The following is a 21,784-nucleotide window of genomic DNA, read 5'->3' as shown; positions in this document are numbered from 1 at the left end:
GCGAAAGGTAGAGCGCCCCGTTATTTAAGGTTTATATTTCGGGAGCCCGGTTGCTAGTAATTAAGTGTTGCCAACTATTAATCATGTGGATTCTAGTCAATAGTAGTTCTGAAATCATTCGTAATGCAACTTGACCTAAATTTAATAAACAAATATAAATAGAGATTAATTTTGACGGTATATATTTAAGGGATTGTAAGTACTACTTTGAACAAACTGTTTGACAATAGTTGTCAATGAATTATATGCGCAACTTAAAATGTTTTTAAGAGCGGCAGTTACTAGAAAAGGAATCGCACTTTGTGCGCTTCCGCCACAAAATCAAATAAACATTCAGTTCGTGCGCAAATTTTTTTGTATGGAACCGGACCGCATTTGAGATCTCATGTATATACGGTCGGCGTCAGATCTGCATCCTTCAAAGGCTATATTCGCTTGCGGCGAGTGTGTTATTGCAACAGATTCGCATCATTAAATTTGACAAATTAAGAATATTGCTTGTTCACGTTATGTATTTTGAATCGAATATTAATATCAAAAACTTTTTTATAGTTACAGTTCTTATTGTTTAATTCGTATAATAATTGTTGTCCTAATTCTAATATATTTATTCTAAAGGTATTTTACTCCATTATCATATTATATGTTGGTAATTAAGAATTATACACTATCATACGATAGTTTTTACCATATCGTATTCGTATTAAAAGTTAAATGTATAATTAAAATAAACAGATAAATTCAAAAATAATAATATATTAAACAAAATAAAATATTAATATTAAATGTGTTTTTGAACAAAATATATTGTAAAATACATATAAATAACAACTTAAATGTAACATAATACAAAATAATTCTATAAATAACAACTAAAATGAAACAATATATATAAATACAAAATTATAAAATATAATTGCTATTGTATTAAAAAGGAGGAATCTTACATTTTAGTGAGGTTGGATGTTGGATTCACTAAATAAAATGTTCCAATAAAAATAAACTATTTTGAATTAAAAAACTACAGTCTCATAAGCCATAGATGTTTTGAAAATATTTTGGAATAAGTAATGTTGATTTTTCATTGGTTTAGTAATATTTTTTTATATTCTTTATTTTATATTGTTTATTTTTGTTCATCAAGATACATGAAATATATTGTAAATTAATTAATGTAATAAATAATTCAAATAGTATATTTGATATATTGTTTAAAAGTTTAAATACCACCCAAAAATTCGTATAATACAGTAATATATATTAAAAATACAATAATGTATACAGTTTAAACTTTTTATTTATGTCATATAGTTTATTGTTAACCAATCACATTTTATCATATAAACAAATATAATAAATACGATACACAATAGTAGTTTTGATTAATCATTAGTACATAATCAAATATAAATAGAAATTAATCTCGATGTCACAGATGTATGTGTTAGGTTAGGTTAGGTTAGGTTAGGTTAGGTTAGGTTAGGTTAGGTTAGGTTAGGTTAGGTTAGGTTAGGTTAGGTTAGGTTAGGTTAGAATTTGTTGTACAAACATGGTAGAAAATGACCTAAGTTTGACCAGTATTGTTGTTATTAAAGAATATTATGACTTCAAAACTATGTCATGTCATAGATCAAACACTTATTAATGCACACCCAAAATGTGAAATAGATTGATTGCAAGGTTTTTGAGATTTGTGTTAGTAGTTATTAGTTGACATAGTTTTTTTATGTATATAAAATAAAATATTTATTACAATGCTAATTGTAATGGATTAATGGTACAATCCATAATATAAAGAATGTTTCTATCCATAATTAAAAAGGTTAAACTGCTCCGATTTTCCGTTAAAAACAAAGAACATAATCCAAAATGTTCCACATTTTTGGATAATTGTAAAACAGGTAACAAATATCAATTAACTTTTTAATTTAATATATCCTGAATATACGATAATAATAGTCATATATTTTAATTTTATATACGTTTTTTGTATCACATATATTTACAGGCCTGTGTGTAATTTTTAATATTATATTTTAATGTTCGAATTTAAAATGTGGACATAAATAATTGCATAGTTGCATAGTAAACAGAATATTAATTTTGATTAATTTGATAGATTTGAAAATTGATAATATGTGGATATAAATAAGATATAAACAAAATAATAGAGAAAAATTCACAATATTATATAATATAATTATATATTAATAATATAATTATATATATATAATATAATTATATATATATATATATATATATATATATATATATATATATATATAATAAATAAAATTATTCAAAGAAATTGTGACAAAAAATTACTTGGTTACGTTGTGTTGTTATTAACTAATTTGTTTCAAAATTTGAAAAATAAAACACTTGCTATTATAAAGACAAATTTATTTATAAAATATCACAGTTTGTAGATAATGTTTTAAAAGTATTCCAGTTCAATATCTCTTTATTAAAATTATTATTATTATTTAAAAAACTTCATAAACCGTGTCATCAATTTAACGAAGATTCTTCCTTTGTTGACATAAACAATACTTAATTTTTGTTATGTACTCGAAGATGACTATAAGTCCTGTAACAAATGTAAAATCATATACATTCAAATAATTTAATGAATGTAATTAGATTATAAAATTGTTTATCATATCTATTTTAGAAATTAATTTTAGGTTACCTAAATTAATAACCCTGCACCTACTCCAAAACAGATTTATATCTACTTCGCATATTACAAAATACCTACTCATTTCCACCAGAGTTACCAAGATAAATTTGTATATTCTACGGTTTGCTATACTGGAGACGCAGTTTTTAGTCGACAGCCCCGGTCCAAATCCCTCGAGCCGCTGAACGCCCGGAGGCATGGCGCGGTCGGCTTTCGGATGCCTTCGCATTTATTCGTTTGAAGTCGAGATTTAAGCGAACGATATGGACCCGTTTTAATGCGTAAGTACACATCCTGTTCATAAATTTAACAACGTGGAAATCCATTACTTTTTGATAAACTCCCATAAATTCATTCATTTTTTACTATATACGACAGTTGATGGCTATATTATTCATTAATATCAATCAGATTTTTCTGCCAGTTTCCTGCGATTTTTAAAATATTATAAATTATATTTTTATAAACTTTTTCTCAGTAATTACTTCTTCATTTTCAGTGACAACCTGCTATTGTAAAGATTAATAAAATACACAATAACTATCTAAATTATTAGAAACAATGAGAATCAATTTAGAATGTTCAAGTACGTACAATATTCGCAGAAAGTGGAGCAACTTTAAAAATATATAAACTGCTACCGCCCTGTGTATGCAAATCTGATATAATTTATACCAATTATGTCTTGTATTAAAAATAATTCTGTTAGCTACAAATCAAAAAATATTCGGCTGGCAAAAAGTAGAGTAGAGCAACTTTTTACTGAATTATTTTCCGAATTAAAATCACAGATCGTATCGTTCTTTCAATCCGATGAGAGAAAAATCAATATCGATCGATTGTAACACGTGTTTTACAACAATTTTCAAGATTTATTAATGTGGAAGAAAAAAAATAAAACTGAAAGACCAAGAAAAACCAATAAATTTCAGGATAAATAAATTATATCATACTCCAGTTATGGTATGGGGCTGCTTTTTGGGATTTGGAATGGGTCCTCTCCTTTGAATAGAGGGTATCATGGATCGTTTTATGTATAAAGAAATATTGTGGATTGAGTATTTAGATAAAAATATGCCACTAAAACTTTATCTTCAACAAGAGAATGACCCGAAGCACACTTCAAAATAGTTGAAGCAGCGGCTTTTAAAGGAAACAATTAATGTTATGAATTAGCAATCTCAATTTCCCGATCTAAACTTCATTGAAAACTTATGAGAGATAGTAAACAACAAAAAAGACACGACACAAAGAGTACAGTAATCAGCAAGATTTATTCATGGTTCTGTAAAAGCCCTGGTAAAATATGGATCCAAATATTATTGACCATCCGTTGCTATCCATTTAAAAAAGGTCTTTGGAAGTTATTCACAATAATGGGAATTTTACAATATATTAGTGTAGAATTAATTAAAATACTAATTACAAATTATTTGTAGTAATAAAACGTTAAATAGCATAAGTTGCTCTACTTTTTGCCAGCCCAAAACAGATAATCATCAGTAAAATTAAACTCTTTATTATTTTTTATTGTTTAACTATGTAATTGTTAAATTTATAAAGGGAAGTTAATTTTCAACATACATTCTTTTGAATATAATAACCAGGACAAAAATTATTTAAATTTTAAAAAAGTTCCTTACTTTCTTCCAATACTATACGTGTAAAAACAATAAACTTAAAAAATATTCCTTTTAGTGCTTGTTGTAACTGACCTATTCAAGGAACATAAAAAGTTGATGTCGTGTTTGGGCGGGTATCATAGCGTAAATTTATTCAGTAAACTGTTGACCGAAGCTTAAGAGCCATCCTCTGAAGTCGTCATGCCTGCTTTGTAATATTGGTACTTGGATACACAAACAGGCGACTAATAGAGACAAAAGCACATATTTGGCCCATTACATTCCGATCGGCGTGATTAACATAAATTTACATACACCTGAAAAATCCATTGTTTTTGTAGCAGCACCGTTCGTTCGCTTGTTTTTTCAGTGCTGAAACGGGGAACGTAATTGCAACGTGGCGAGTCTTGCGAAAGCAACGAAATTTGAGACGGCTTTCGTAATAAAATCATTGTGCACAGTCGCTAATCATATGCGCATCCATTAACAATGCGGTGGAGAAGATGCAGAACATAGATAATGTCTTTTATGCAATAATTGCACGGTGCCGAACGTGTTGGTACAAAGGGACGTCTCAATCGCAACGCGAAGGTTTCAATTCACCGGGTTGTGGATTGTGGTATCGCTCAATAAACATATTAATTAAATTATTCCCGCTGCCGGTGTCGATTTTGTTATTTATTCGCGGTAGTGTTCGTATGGTGGAATGTGGAAAATTTCAGCACAATTGCAGGTGCTTGAATAAAATAAATTTCATACGTGTGTGAATTGTGACTTGTGTATGAAGGTCGGATCGGCTGGCATATGGTATCGATTATTGTTCTTAATAACAGTTTCGAAAAATTTATCTGTATACGTTTAGTGACACTATAACATATTGAAAATCATAATGCAAATTGCATTAATAAATCAACGAAATTATAATATCAAAGACAGGCACAGATCGTTGTAATTTAACCGGGGGAAGATGGCAATAAACAATCGCGATGTCTCAGTTTACATGGACGTTTAATGGCGGCAAACAATTACATATTCATGCATGAATATCATCGGGAGATGTTTTTGTAATTGCCATAAAGCACCCGCACACTGGGCGTGTTTCAGACACCTGGTTCGAATATATGAGCTTTTTCTTTTTTCATTTCCTTTCAAACATTTTCCTTTAAACTCTTTAACATTATTTTTATGTCTTACATAAATATGGTATCATAATTTGCTTATTCATAACATGTAAAATATTGGTATAATTTTTAGAGTTTATTTGTAGCAGTTAATGTCAGTTAATAACTTGAACTAATTTTCTAATTTATTTGAAACTAAATTTCACCATCAACTTTGTTATTTTCAATGGAACACTCTGCATATTCTCGGATTTTAAATTCTACAAAATTAATAAAAAAATTAAAAAGTTTCATTACTACAAATTATTTGAAATTATTAGTATTTTAATTAATTCTACACTAATACATTGTAAAATTCGTTGTAATTTAACCGGGGAAAGATGGCAATAAACAATCGCCATGTCCCAGTTTACATGAAGGTTTATTGGTTTTTCTTGGTCTTCCAGTTTTATTTTTTCCTTCCCCATTACCAAATCTTGAAAATTGTTGTAAAATTACAACAATCAATCCATAATTTTAATTCGGAAAATAATTTCTTTTCACGGGGCATTATATTAACTCAGTTTACTTTGGTATATACTGTAAAACTAAAAATTATTGTCGATTTTATAGAGATTAGTGACATTTAGTAAAAAATTGCTCTACTTTTCAGCCAGTCGAATATTTAGTTTTTTGATTTGTAGCTAACAGAGTTATTTTGAATAGAAGAAATATTCACCGATATGTTTGTATACAGAGTGTTCATAATTGGTATAAATTATATTATATTTGCTTATACGGGCGGTAGCAATTTATATATTTATAAGAATAAAAAATGTTTATGTGACTCATTACTTTTAATAAATTAGTTATTAGTTAGTAATGCACAATTAATTAACCACATTCTGGCTAAGCTCCGGCAGCATTCTTCAATAAACTAAGACGCGAAAGGGGAATGTGGTTCAACGATTTTGAATTAATTGCAGTACGAGCCTTCAACCAACAAAAAAGTGTTTCGAACGTCACACATAAAATTGAATTGAAAATATTATTGTGTTTATGAGAGTCAATAAAAATACGTTGACTAATTACGATGCATGTGTAAATAGAGTTGGTACAGAAGTAGAAGCCGCTGACTCCGACTATTGACTATTTATCATGGCTTGTAAATTGTGTTTATTCATTTCACTTCAAAGCCAACTCGTCCTAGGCATTTTAAACAAAACAAATAAAGCAGACGCATCTTTGATGGGCTCACGTAATTTTATAATTTGTCTAGTGACTCGTGAGAAAAAAACGGAACCATTCTATCATATATACATTGTATGTGTGAAACGATGGAAAAATCGTCCGTCGATTTAATGGATTAACAATCAACACGTGAGTCTCAAAATGTTCACCATTAATATTTGTCGTTTCGAATCCTTCGATCTGTCTCTGTCACGATATGTTTACAAACCATGAAGGTTTCATGCCGGCCATCAATTTTCCGCCACTTGTTTTCGTAGCCTACTGGAATTCACATTAAAATCATTATGTCATTTTACGACGTTTAATAAACATCGAATGTCAACTTGAAATGTTCACGTTATTTTCGTACGTATTTTTGGCTGCTGAATTTATTACGCTCATAACTAAAGCTTTGAGTCTAATTTGTACTCAGTCAACTACTAAATTTCTGTTTGGTGACATTAGAAAAATATTATTGTTGGGTAATATAAATATAAATTACAGGTTAAAATTACTTTTCCTTTAAAAAAAATCTCAATATTAATCTTAAAAATAGTAAATAATCAATAATATGATTTCCATATAAAATATTCCAAAAAACTGAATTAATATTTTGCTTTTTTCTAATATTTAATTAAAAAACAAAGATATAAAAAGTGTGTATTTAATTTATTTAACATAGTACATTAAAAATATGAAAAAATAATAATCAAACTTGAAACTAATTTTATAATGTTCATACAAAATATCAGAGAAATATGAATGAACATTTTGCTTTTTCCTAACGTGTTAAAAAATAAAAAAAGGAATAAAAGCAAAATTTTAATAATTTGATCAATTATTATTAAAGATAATTGTTAAAATGTTCAAACAAAATATCTCAGAAAAACTGTATTAATAAAAAAATGATGAAGAATATTTTTTGATTTATTTAATGAGCATCAACGTAAGAATTTAAAAGTTAAAAAATATAGAATAACTTTAAATTATGAACTAATGAATAAGAAAAATCTTTATTTTACCAGTAAAAAAATGAAAATTCAAAAAAAAAAAAAAATTAATGATATTATAATTAGTTTAATTTTTATGTATATATTTTTTTCGATATCTAGAAATATGAAAATATGTATATATAAGCAAAAGTTATAGATTTAATTTATAAATTACACCTGTAATTACTTGATTTAATATAATGTTAATATTAAATTTCACAAAAATATAAAAAATAATAAAATATTTATGAAATCTTCATTACTATTTAGGCTTAATAACAAAAATGAGTGTATTTTTCATCATCTTCATGAATAAACAAACATTTATCATCGCTGTTTATATAATACGGTCCAAATTGCTAAACACGATCCGTTGACCCGGTCGACATTTTCTCACAGCCGAAATAAAAAAAAAATGTATTTGATCGTGTGGAAAATGGTGAAAGCCATCATCAAGCGGACATCGACAATCACAATCGTAATTAATCGGTTGGGCAATTCGTCGCGATCGCGATCACTCGAAATGCCTTTGAGAAAAACGCACGAGCACAAACAGCGACACTGTTTGAACAGGCGCGGACAAAAGCCACGGTGAATGTTAATTTGATCGTGCATTGTAATAATTGGCGCCACCTGAGAGGTGTCAAGCACTGTCAATACGCCGGCCATTAAATGCATTTATTATTTGTTAATTGGTGGATGACAAATCAAAAACGTGCGTACCTCACGTCAATCTTCCAACGGTTACCACTAAATACTTACTTACTTACGTCTCTTTTACTTTTCTATAGTACTCCGGGCAATTGTTATAGTTTACGGGCTCGTAATTAATGTAGTTATTTGTGTGGAACAATAACAATACAAATTGTTCACCAAAATAGTAGCAATTTGTATAAACAACTCAAAATTGATTTTCTGGGAAAAATTTACAATAATATGGCACTTCTTAAACAATTGGTAGACACGCACGAGGTTAACAGCGGTAAATCTTCAAGATCTTAAGATCTTCGGGGTACCACACACACATTAACTATTACTAATGTCTCGAGACTTGTGCCGTAATTGTAGGATGATTTGTCTATCAGAAAATACATAGGAATCTTCATTAAAACATTATAGTAATTTATCATAATTAAAATCAGCGTTTGAATATTTTTTTAAATACATATAAAAATATTAAATTGCCCTGTATATGCAAATCTGATATAATTTATATCAATTGTATACAACACATTGTATACAAACATATCGGTGAATATTTCTTGTATTAAAAATAATTCCGTTAGTTACAAATCAAAAAACTAAATATTCAGCTGGCAAAAAATAAACCAAGAAAAACCAATAAGGTTTCAGGATAAACAAATTTTTACCACTCTACTTGAGACACAACTTGGAATTAATATTTCTTCAAGAACAGTAAGAAATATATTACTACAAGGGGATCTTCATGCGAGAAGACCAGACTAAAAAACTACTACAATCAGGAAAGAACTGACGAGCCAGAGTTGAGTTGAGCAAGGTCTCTTTTACACTGGACTTTAAATTATTGGAAACGAAAGACCTGGAGTGGTAAAATCAAGCTTAATCTGGTTAGTAGTGATGTGATTTTATATGTACGGCGACCTATTCATGAAATGTTTTATCCATAGTTTACCATATTCACTGTTAAACACGACGACGTGTCGGTAATGGTAAGGGGCTGCCTTTCTAGATTTGCATTGAGTCCTCTTCTTTGAATAGAGGGTATCATGGATCGTTTTATGTATAAAAAAATATTGAGGAACAAAATGTTACCGTATTCAGATAAAAATATGCCACTAAAACTTTATTTTCAACAAGATAATGACCTGAAGGTCACTTCAAAATATTTGAAGCAGTGACTTTTAAGGGAAAAAATTAATGTTAAGAACTGGCCATCTTAATTTCTCGATCTAAACTTCACTAAAAGACACAAAGAGTATAGTAATTAGCAAGATTTATTCATGGTTCTGTAAAAAGCCCTGGCAAAATATGGATCCAAATATTATTGACCATCTGTTGCTTTCCATTTAAAAAAGGTCTTTGGAACTTATTCATAATAATGGGAGAATTACAATATATTAGTGTAGAATTAATTAAAATACTAAATAGAAATTATTTGTTGTAATAAAACTTTGAGTTGCTTTACTTTTTGCCAGCCCAAAACAAATAATCTTCAGTAAAGTAAAACTGTTTATTTGTTTTATTGTTTAACAGCGCAATTATTAAATTTATAAAGGGAAGTTAATTTTCAATATACATATTTATGAACAAAATAACTAGGACAAACTTTATTTAAATTTTAAAAAAGTTACTTTACTTTTTGCCAATACTGTATGTTAGGTATGTAGGTCTTAATTTTTTAAGATGAACAAAATACAAAATTGAATAAAATGAAATAAAAATTTATAAAAGTTTATATAATTTGAAGTTTGCAATTTTATTTATTTATATATAACTTCTTCGTTAAAAGTCTTTGAAGAATGGAAATAGGTACTGATTTGAAATTTTTATAACAAACATAACTTGACAGGAACTACTTTCCCAATTTATATTGAACAAAATTTCATTTCTAGTCAATGATACACTCAATATATTTTTAGACATTTAAATTTTGCATGTAATTGTAAATAAACAAAAATTATTTGAATTTTAAAAAAGATACTCTACTTTCTGCCACTACTGTATATTAAAACATGTTAAAAAAATTGGGTTAAACTTGTTGCTTTGTTTTGAATAAATTGAAGCATAAAAAAACATTTAAAATTCGTATAAAAAAAACCAAAGTGTAACTCTCTTTTTTATTAAAAATTTGTATAAAAATAGTTTGAATATTACGGAAAAAAATATGTGAGATATTGGTAATTTCCTTAAAAATTAAGTCACTATGATTTTTTGTTAAAATACAACTTTGTATATTAATAATATTTTAAATGTTTCTTTTTTTATTAGATAAACATAAAATAAAACGTACTTACTTAACAAAACCAAAAAATCCTAAGTCACAATTAAAACACTCCACCAAAACCTCAATCTTTTGGTACTATATAAATAAATTTAATTAAAAATCACAACACCTCACACGACACTAAAAAAAGTCCTCAATCAATTAGTGTGATGAAAATAAAAAAGAACAGTTAACACACTCGGGGGTATCAGTACTATATTGGTCTCAGGCGGCAAGCCGGACGGATCTGCAAAGGTACCACGAGCGAGCAAGTCTGGTAGACACTGGAAGACGGCAAGAAGGACTCCTACAACACTGACTGACCGATAGACTCGTCAAGATTTGTTGTGTAAATAACGTGTGTGGTTTAGGGGTACTGCTGATATCAGTACGGCGTTACGGAGACCCAACTTCTATTTAATTGTTGTTTGTGCGTCCGACGTGAACAATTAATTTATGCATTTAATTAAAATTAATTAAATAAAATGTCCAAAAATCAATGTAAATCAAAAAACTAAAGGTTAAACATAAATTATTTGGTGGCTTTTATTGCTTTTTAATATACTTCATAATCCTCCTCTTGTTTATTAATTTAATTAATCAATTCGACTCGCTTTTCTTCTGTTATGTTAATTACGAAATCCAATTTAAAAATTTGCAAAATCTTACTTAATCCTAGTTTATGGCCGTTTAACTTCAATCAACGAGGAAACAGTGCGTGTTTAATATTCATTAAAATATTATCCAACTACCAAATAAGATATAAATTGTGAAAACGTTTCCACACTAAATTTTATTTCAATGGTCTTGTTATTTAAAAATTTACACGTGCGTTTGATTTTTGATTATAACCATTGACCATTTATAATTTTTAATTACCTTGACACAAGATCGAGATTACGCAGGTATTTCTCAACTATACGATTATTTAAAAAATGCATTTAATCAACCGGACATATATCTTCATTAACAAAACGGACTTCGTTTAACCGTTGATCATGATCTATGTGAAAATGAGCGCCTGTTCAAATTAGGGAGCAACATTTTCTGTGTCGGCCACCATTAATATTGTGTTAAAAGAGAAAGTGAAATTCAAGTTGTGCAACTCAAAAAAAAAAAATTATACGTTTCACACAATTTTAATTAAATAATACCTTCGAATCTGTTAGTTAGGTTTATTGATAAACGTGTTAAACCAACAACAGAGTCATAAAATCTGAATAGTTCACCAGAATAAATATTATTCTAATAGATAATTCTGAGGTATTTACGTCGAACTGGACAAAGATAAAAGTGGGGGAGAAAGGTAGAAAAGTTTGGCAAAGTGGCGACCCTTTTTTCGAGAATTTCTCGGAGGATTAAAACATGCCAGTAGTAATTGCTTAAGCCAGATAAGCCGAAACTTAATATTTTTCAGGTAAGGCAAAAAACGTCGATCTGGAACATTATTTTAAATAATAATATAGAAAAAACAGGGTCAATAAACATTTAAACAAACCCATTAAATTTAAAACCGATGATAAAACCATAAAAACCTTGTTTAACTTTAGATTTTGTTTGCAAACACACTTAACACGCCTAATTTAATTTTGGCATTGATGAATTCTCGACAATGTATTTTTATAACACTTGAATTTAATTAACTGTTCCCATTCGAATACATTAATATGTGACTGTCTAGGAACTAATCAACTGCATTAATTACCATAAGTTGCCGTTGCTTTTTTTCTGGGTGTCCCATTAAACAAGCACAAACCGACCATTTACACGCACCCGAACAAAACACTGATAAATTCTTGTTGGGCGTCACTGAGAAAAAAAAACGGGCCACTTGAAAACCGAATTTCCCGACGTCGCGTTACAGTCTGGAACTTATACACTACGTATTGAGCAGTAAACATGGTAAGAAATCTCTCAGCACTTGGCAATTTTAGGGAACCGAGGCGGCCAACACCCCCAAGCGCGTTCCCGACATTCCCATTTTTTTGAAAGGTACTTTCCACATAAATCATAAACAGTACAATTGTGTTAGGTCGCGCGACTCTTAAGAGGATCACTGCGGATTATTTTATGGGTTTTACGGGATGCTTTTGTGGCACTCGAGTGGCTGGCTATAAAAATATTCAAATTTTACTGTTTATAACTGTTTATTTACCTTCTTACCTTATCTTTAATTGTCGGCAATCAGTTATTTTGTGTTAGGTGGATTGGGGAACACTTCAATTTGAATGGCTGTTATCAGGAAAAAAAAATTCATTTAATTTTGGATTATTTCAGTATATACAGGGTGATTTTCCTAACTTATTCATTGGGAATTTATGGAAATTGCCTCAAAAAGTTTATAGCAAATATAACTTGATTTGAACTACTTTTCTAACAAATTTGGAACTAAATTTTATGTCCTGTTCTGCTCGAATTGACAGTAACTGTGTTATATAAAATGGAACAAATTTAAAAGTTAAAAAAAATAAATATAAAATTTTAATGATCTGATCAAGTACCTTTAAAAATAATATTCAAACAAAATTTCTCAGAATATTTTGCTCTTTTCTGATGTTTAAATTAAAAAAAAAAAATGATAAATGTATATTTTTCATTTATCTAAGCATCAACATAACAAATTAAATATTAATAAAATGTAAAATATAAAAGAAAAAAATTGTATCATCTAATTAACAAACAACATTCATGACAGAGACAGTAGAAGTCTGCCCCATAATGAGAGACTTACTGTCTCTATTGTACAAGATGTCTCTTTCAGGATTCAGATGGATCAAACTCTTTTCATACTGTATATATGTTACATATATTACCAAAATTGTACAAATAATACAATATTTTAGTTTTTAAATTAAATATTACTCAATTAAATAATAATCAGTACATATAGGAAAATGAGGTTTATTTTACATGCTTTTTATCATTTTTTTATTGTCAAAAAACAGAAATGCATTCTTTTTTTGAGATATTTTGTTTGAATATTATAAAATTGATTATATTAAATTTTAGAAATTATCTTTGATGTTAATTAATTAAATTAAATAGTCCTTTTTATCATTTTTCAAATATTATTCGTTCATATCAATATTATATTATTTTAACAATAGTTTTAACAATTATTTTTATTGATAATTGATAAAATTATTAAAATTTTGTATTTATTAATTATTTCTTTAATTCATTACTCTGACCCTAAGTAAATAAATTAAATACGTGTTGTATATGTGTATTAAAAAATATCCTGTTTTATTTTGTAAGCTTACTTTTATTATAATTCCATTCATTCCAAGTCGTCCGTATAAATGTTTTAGTCATAATTATATTTCATCAGATAACACTTCAAAACATTAAAACAATGAACATTTATCATTGTTTTAATACCGAGAAAAACATACATTAAATAACGATGATATAATTTCATTACTCTTGTACAAACAAAACAATTTCTAAATAAAGCCTGTTCCAAAATTTATATGCCAGACATGTATTATTTATTCACAGTCATAAAACTAGAAATCCGATTATTGTTGATTTATTATTTGTGATCTAACAAACTATTACTCGCTGACAAAGTATATCTTAAATCTATTTTACAACCCAGATAATTTTTTTTGATTGAGTCGTCTCATAATAATCCCATGACAAAACAATGTTGCAATTCAACATTAGTAAATCATAAGATCATTTATGCACATAATAAAATAAATTCGTTATGTGGGAGTCACATATAAAGAATGTGCGCATTTGTATAATTTAATAATTTGTAGGAAAATTGAATAAATATGTTAAAATTTCTATATGTCTTCATATTCTTAAACTTTTCAACATTGCTCAATACTCGAGATAGAAAAAGTTCCAGTGTAAATGTAAGATGCGTTATGCTCGGAAAAGTGCACGAAAATAAAAGTAAAATTGCGGTCGAACTGTTGGACTGGCGCCAGCACACTTTTTACGAGCTTTTTTACATGTCCAATTTGTTCAATCAGTTTCAATTGCGCTCGCAATGAAAACAATTCATTCCAGATTCGATTCTTATCTGTTTTCTTTTTTCGTGTGCAAGTCTCTTTTGTTGTAGGTGATTCGGTTTTACGAGTAAAGAAATATGGGTCAGAATTCTTTTGATAGTCACGGTTGTAAATGTTTTTATGATCGAATTTCTGGTATATCACTGATAGTTTTAAATAGATGAGACGGTTTACGATTGGTTTATTTTTTTACAACGAGGATGAATAATGAATGTTGTGAAATTTTATGCCCGGATTTAAATGCATATCTCTGGTTTGTTGACCACGACTTTTTTATTACTCGACTGGATTCCTTAAAGTGTTTGGTGGGCCGAGGAGTCGCGTGTTGTACGAAAACGGCCCTTTGCAACATAAGTACAGGTACCGATTACCACCACTTTTTGGCATCGAACCGTAGTTTATGGGACCGAATACCTGGAACTTGAAGTGGTATTACGAGGCGGTGTAAACAGACCCGCCCCAAACGCTAATTTGTCAAAAAGCTCCCTGTTTCGAGTGCGTCGATTGCAAAACAGACAAACTAGACAGTTTTAGGAGTTTTACGGTAAACATTGGACAAACAACACTCGATGGTATTCTTGGAAAATAGTCGCTTCCTGTGTCGCTAAACCAAATACGTTCGACACGTTCCCTAACAGTAATTTGTCATTTGGGTACATCAGTCAAAGGAACGACCCGACCCTTCACAATTCCCGATACTTGGTGCCGGTTTGTTATTCTGAAAATTCCACGCACACAAAATGGGGTGCTACTTTCTAAAGTTATGATTTATTTTAATGAATTTTTGTGTTATTTTTTAAAAACTGGATTTACTACTTGTTTTATAAGCATTGAAGTTCATCAAAAAATGTTCATAAAAGGGCATAACTTTCATTCAGTCATTCTTTGAAACTGATAAACCTAGTGAAACCGTTATTAAAATAAAGTTTTGAACTGAACGTGGAATTTTACTAATAGACTACCTACCAAGGGTGCAAAGTGTCGATACAAGTTAAGACTTAAATATAAGAATTTCTTTAGTCAATAGAAAAGTCATTCTGCTTCTTTATGACAACACAAAAGTGTATGTATGACATATTTCATACGCAAAAGAAGCTTCAAAATGTTAAATGGGATGTTCTACATATCCACAATATAGTAAGAGAGGTCAAAACTGAGAATATTAAGAATATAAAACTTATTTCAATATTTTAAACGTCTTTTTTTCTATTTTTATCAAATTACGTTATGAAAATGAATTCAATTATATTTACATTTTGTGACACAGTATTCTCCATTCAAATTAGATACGAAGTACATAAACAAATTTAGTTACTTGATAAACATGTGATATATTTGTTTAAAAATATTATTTGGATCTTCTTAGTTTTAAAAAGGGCCCTGTCGATATTACTATGCGAAACTATTTTTTAATTCACTCCGTACCTTATACGAATACACTATAGAAAATAATAATAAGTATTACACATTCACTATTTCTAATATACAATAATAAATAAATTAAACACAATTGTCTGTGACAAAATTTAATTACTTGTGAAGTAATAATCCAATTAACAATTAAAAATACAAAATATTTTTAAACAGCAATACTTAAAAGTGGAGTTAATAAGGGACTAATTTTTACCTAATGTGTCACAAATAAATTTATTTATTTAACAAGATGATCTATCATATGTGAAACTGGAATATTTTAGAAATTTATTTTTAGTAGAATTAATATTATATATTTGGGTAAACTCCTTCCAGTGGGAAGAAAGGTACATTACACATCAAGGTCTATATATTGATGATGCCGTTAAAAAATTAAGATAATCTTGAAAAATGTTATTAACAAATGTGAATTAACACACTCATTTGTAAGGATGTGTTTCAGTAATGAAACTAGTGATATCAAAAAAGAACATTCGAGCAGGACTAAAGTTTGTACAAAAATAGATTAATTACCCTCCAGAATTTTGGCAGAGTAGCAGAGTACCAGAGTACTAGCAGAGTGGTGATTATTGCTAACATGGACCTTTTGATGTATGTACATATGAGAGATGAAATGGAAATATTTACCATTATTTAATTTATAACTGTAGTAAGAATATAGTGTAATATTTCAAATAAAATATAAAATATTTTTATTACATTAAATACTAATATACGCTATTTTTGTGGCCACCACTGTACATGTAAGTAGACTAATCTATCTGAAGTAGTTTAACTTACTGACACTAACTGACATAACCTAATTTTACCCTAATATTACCTAGTCCAACCTAATTTAAAAATGACAATATGACTAATGTGAATCACTTCTTCAGAATTTTTCTGGTGCCATAAATTTGTAGAATATGGGCAAAGAGTTGTTGATTATAATGGTAATCATTTTGTTGAATAACAGTTATCTTAAAGAAAGTCATGTTACTTTAAAATTAAACGTTAAAAGCATAAATTACTTCTTCCAATAAAATTGTTTATTATTTCTGTTTTCTCCATGTTGTAGTTGTTAATAGGGTGTACGACAGTAATAATTTTAGCTATAAATATTCGAATTGTGTGGACATTTTCACTTCATTAGCATTTTCACAACGGCGTTACAGTTGAAGCACGTGCACGACAAAACCAGGTAATAGTAAAAATATCACGTTACGGTGTTTTGATACCGACAATGATATTAGTATTTTATCTGAGTGGATGGAGGTATTTAAACGTGCACAATGACTGAAACTCTATATGTGAAATGTAAACGAGATTATAAACCATCGCATAAAATACCAAACGTTGGAGGAAAAAAAAATTATTTGTTATTTATTACGAATGAATTTAAACTTGATCTATTTTCAGATTAAATTACAATTGATTTAATTAATTGAACAGAAGGTTTCGAACATGTACTAGTAATTGAAACCAATTCAATATTCATTCCATTACTTCCTAACTCATTTGTTTAACCAGTGTAAACGATAATAAATCCGACAGTGCAAATATTTTATCATTGTTATCGTAATTAATATTATTGTTGCGGGTACGCATTTTTAATAAAACTACAATAACAATATAAAAGCTATTAGAATTTTTGTTGCTAATATAAACCACTCTCGCTGTTTGTTCATGCTGCATAAATTAAATAAAATCGTTACATATCCAATAAATAAATTTTATTATACAATTATTTACTTTTTCTCAACAAAAATAATTCAGAAAAAAATATGTAAATTAATTATTTATTAAAATTTGCATGTTTGTTTATTTAATTCGAAATGTTTGTAAAATTTCAAGTGACAAATAGTTATATAAAGAAGAGGTAATTATTGATCGCACAAAATGGAGACTCTTAATGCATATTTGCATATGGAAAATAAACGATAGCTTATAATTAACAATGTTGATTTGACCTTTGAATAAAAAGCAAAATGGCGGAATAAATTGAAATTCTGCCATTGCATTCCAACAAACCACCCACATAATAAAACACCTTACCATATCAATTATATTGGTCGTAAAAATAGCTTTAATATACGACTAGATTTGCATTTACCGATTCTATCAATTTATAATTAGTTTGTAATGTTTATATTAATTAATAAAATTTTACACGCTGTTTAACATTGTAAATATGAATTATATGATTATTAATTGCGAATTTACGTTCTACGTATGAAATAATCGAGAGGAAAATGTTTATTGCTGTAATAAATGTAAGTGTTTATGTGCAACAATTATTGCAACATATTATTCTGCTTTGTATAAAGATCTTCTTATTTATTCAAATACCAATTATAATTTTGTAGGTTTATTAGCATAATTTGGTAACAGAAAAATTACAATTATTAAAACTTACTATTTTAATAATGGTGGATGCGCACATATTCAAAAAATTGTTTTATGAGTAATGTTAACTATTTTTCCGGTCAAATTATTTAATACTTTTGATAATTCAATAAAAAACTATTGATTTTAATTAGTAGTATTTGCTAAAGTGCAATAATAAAACACATTTAAAGATTTGTTAATTTGTTTATTCTTATATATAGGGTGATTCATTAAGAGAATGGAAGAATGTATTGACTTGAAATTTTTATACCTTTGGACTGGTATAAGTATAAAGTGAAATATTCTACTCTTCAGGGCATTAAAGAATATGTTTTGATGGAGTAAAAAAAAAATAAAATTTCTTGGAGAAAAATTAATTTTAATTTTTTTTTCAAGAAATTCTTCCAAAATAGCCTAGAAAATGTGTCGATAACGTAATTTTTAAATTTTTTTGAATTTTTGAATATTGAGGTTTCAACATTTTGTATCATAAAAAATCAAAAAATTTACATATTTTCATATATATTTTTTCAAAATGTTTTTGATCGTCTGAAAAAACCGAAATATCTTAGAAAACAAGTTTTTACTTAAAATTTTTATGAAAACATCAATTAATCCAAACTTTTTGTTTTTTTTCAAATTTGTAAATATTTGTAATTGCTCTTCATTTTTCATGAAACACTTATTGCTAGTTATAAGTGAATACAGAAAAAAATTGCCAAATTGTAGTAAAAGTCTGTTAGTGGGAAATTAAAATTTAAGATGCGGCACCTCTTAATATTAATATTAAGAGCTGTAACTTTCACAGTATTTTTTTTACCATTTTCAACAAGATTTTCGATATAAATAAGAAAAAAAAAATATGTCGATTTTTTTGAAACAGTCTAATATATATATATATATATATATATATATATATATATATATATACAGGGACCATTGAAAATACCAAAATTGATGTCACTTCTGGCAAAACCGGAAATGTATAATTTAAAAATCCAAAAATATACAGAGTATTCCATTAAAAATACCAAAGTTGATATCGCTACCGGCAAAACCGGAAATGAAATTTTGTTGAAAAGAAATTCGAAAAGTAGTTTAAGTCAAAAGTTATAATTGCTATAAAAATTTTAAATCAATACCACCTACCTCAGGTGACCTTTATGTGCTAAATATGTGTTAATAATGTCAACAGAAAGGAATTTATATATAATATAAGGGGCTTTTATTGGAGGAAAGAATAATTGTGAATTTATGGAAAAAAAATCGAATGATCAAATATATTCAGAAATTAATAAAAATCATACAAATATTTTTTGTTACGAGAAAAAGTAGTGGTGTATCATATTTTTCTTAAAACATCAATTTAAATCTGTGTCCCAAATTTCATTAAAATGGTTTCATTAACTTTACTTTCGAAACACCTTCCATATATTGTGAAATAAATCAAACAAGGATATTTTCATCACTAGAATTTATTTAAATACGTATATATAGAAACAAAGCAAAAAAGAAATATTTCACACCCGTTAAACAAATCATCCAAATAGTGCCAATTCGTCAGTTTCATGTACACCCCGTCGTACAAACCCAAAGGAATCCTACTGACCTTTGTACCTATCAAACGTTTTATACCAATCATTCTGTACCGGCTTAATAGGATCATCGTCCTTATGCAGGACACGTCGCGGCATAAAAACATCGCTGGCGCACACCGGATCGTCCTCCCTGTGCAACACCCGTTTCGCCAAAAACGGCTCCTTCGCCGTCTCCGGATCCTGATTCTGAATCGGCCTTGCACTACCCGGACGTCTGGATATTCCGGCGCTTCTGGTAGTTCTCGGAGTGCTTTTCTTAAGGATCTCCTGTTGCTTTCTCGTCCCCTCGCTCGACGGTCGTGCAGACTGGACGCAACGTTTCTGTGCGGCGGTGCGGATGACTCTGCGTCTCAACATTTGATCGTTTAAGGCGTCCGCGTCGAACGGTTTGGGTTTTACTCGTTGAATTGCACGTTTGAATTTGGATTCCGGTTCAGGTATTTCCCCGTATAGAAACGTACCGTTTACTTTTGCAACGCAGGGGTCCACGTAGGATCTGGACGCAGTTCTTGGTAATTGTTTGGTGAATTGTTTGTTACATTGCATCATGACGTTCCTGTCGAAGAACCCGTCGAATATCACGAATTTGTTGTCCTGTTTGATTCGTTTCTTCAAGTCGTAGTGCTTTCCTAAGAATTCCAGCAGTTGACTGGTAGGTTTCTCGAAGGCGATTCCCTCAGGGTCGAGTTCTTCATAGGCCAGCATGTACTGGAACAACGACCTGCCGAAACCGGCCCTTTGGTAAGATTCGATCACGAAGAAATCCAACACGCATCTGGCTTTCACTTGCACGCACTCGCCCCTCTTGTTACATAAACAAAGCGGAGCGTCGCCAGTTTTCAGCATCCCTATCAGGGCGCCTTTGTCACCGTTCGCGCTTTTATCCACCATGAAGTAGATAAATTTGTTTGTGCTCTTCACTTTCGAAGTCGACGGTCGGGCTGTTACCAAACCCTGCGCCTTGGCAGACGCCAAATCCATTAGATGCACGATCTGATTGATAACGTGGGTGACGTTCAGCGTTTCGTTTTCGCCACCATTGAAGTTAGACGGCAACATGTTCTCCATGATGACCGTTATCGGTTCCCTGAATATGTTGTTGAGGTTAAATTCGAACTGCATCCTGAAAATTGACCACTTCCTGACCAAAATAATGCACTCATTAGCACGTTTCAACAAAAACTACTTTTCATGATCTTACAAAAAAATGATTGAATCATGAGCTGACGCTTGACTAATTTTGACGTTTTTGTTTTGACAATAGTCCGGTAGTTATGATGCATCGTCCTTTAGAAAAAAAAAAAAAAAACGAAAATTATTATCGAAGCTCACAGATTGTCCGGTTTAATTAACGAGTAATACGTGGCGAGTTTATCGCTTTGTGCCGCAGTTGCGATTTAAGACAATCGCATGCGGGGAGGCCGTAAAGAGTGCGCGGACCATTTGATTCGCCGCCTCGCCCGGTAATTGACGCTGCCTCCACTTCTGCTCCCTGCACCGGCGCCAACGTATTTATGGTGCCTGCATAAATCATTGGGGACGAAGAATGCGTCGCTAAATCATACTTTTCTACGATTTTTCAAAAAATATATTAATAAATCTTTGAACTTTACTTGACTTACTAGTTTCTTTTTATTTAAATTTGACAGATTTTTGATTTATTTATTCCCTTTTTAATTCTTTGCTCATGTTTGGTCAGTTTTAAACATACTAATTTCAATATTAACCAGTGTTGTCTCACCAAGTGAAAGCCTCTGGGTTGCCACAA

At 29.4% G+C, this 21,784-nt stretch overlaps 2 protein-coding genes across 4 annotated transcripts in view; both read right to left on the bottom strand.

The window, feature by feature from the left end:
• LOC109608618 (uncharacterized) overlaps nt 1-21,784 on the bottom strand; it is a 107,778-nt gene that overhangs the window by 48,314 nt on the left and 37,680 nt on the right. The gene's annotated exons all lie outside the window — the stretch shown is intronic.
• On the bottom strand, nt 19,876-21,227 carry LOC109608617 (alpha-tubulin N-acetyltransferase 1). The gene is made up of 2 exons (XM_020025122.2): nt 21,218-21,227; nt 19,876-21,157 (listed from the first exon to the last, which is right to left on the bottom strand). The coding sequence occupies exon 2, from the start codon at nt 21,136-21,138 to the stop codon at nt 20,020-20,022; it is 1,119 nt and encodes a 372-aa protein (XP_019880681.1). The 5' UTR covers nt 21,139-21,157; nt 21,218-21,227; the 3' UTR covers nt 19,876-20,019.

This window comes from Aethina tumida, chromosome 3 (assembly GCF_024364675.1).
Source record: "Aethina tumida isolate Nest 87 chromosome 3, icAetTumi1.1, whole genome shotgun sequence".
NCBI classification, from domain to species: domain Eukaryota; kingdom Metazoa; phylum Arthropoda; class Insecta; order Coleoptera; family Nitidulidae; genus Aethina; species Aethina tumida.
This window is presented reverse-complemented; position numbering and strand designations above follow the sequence as displayed.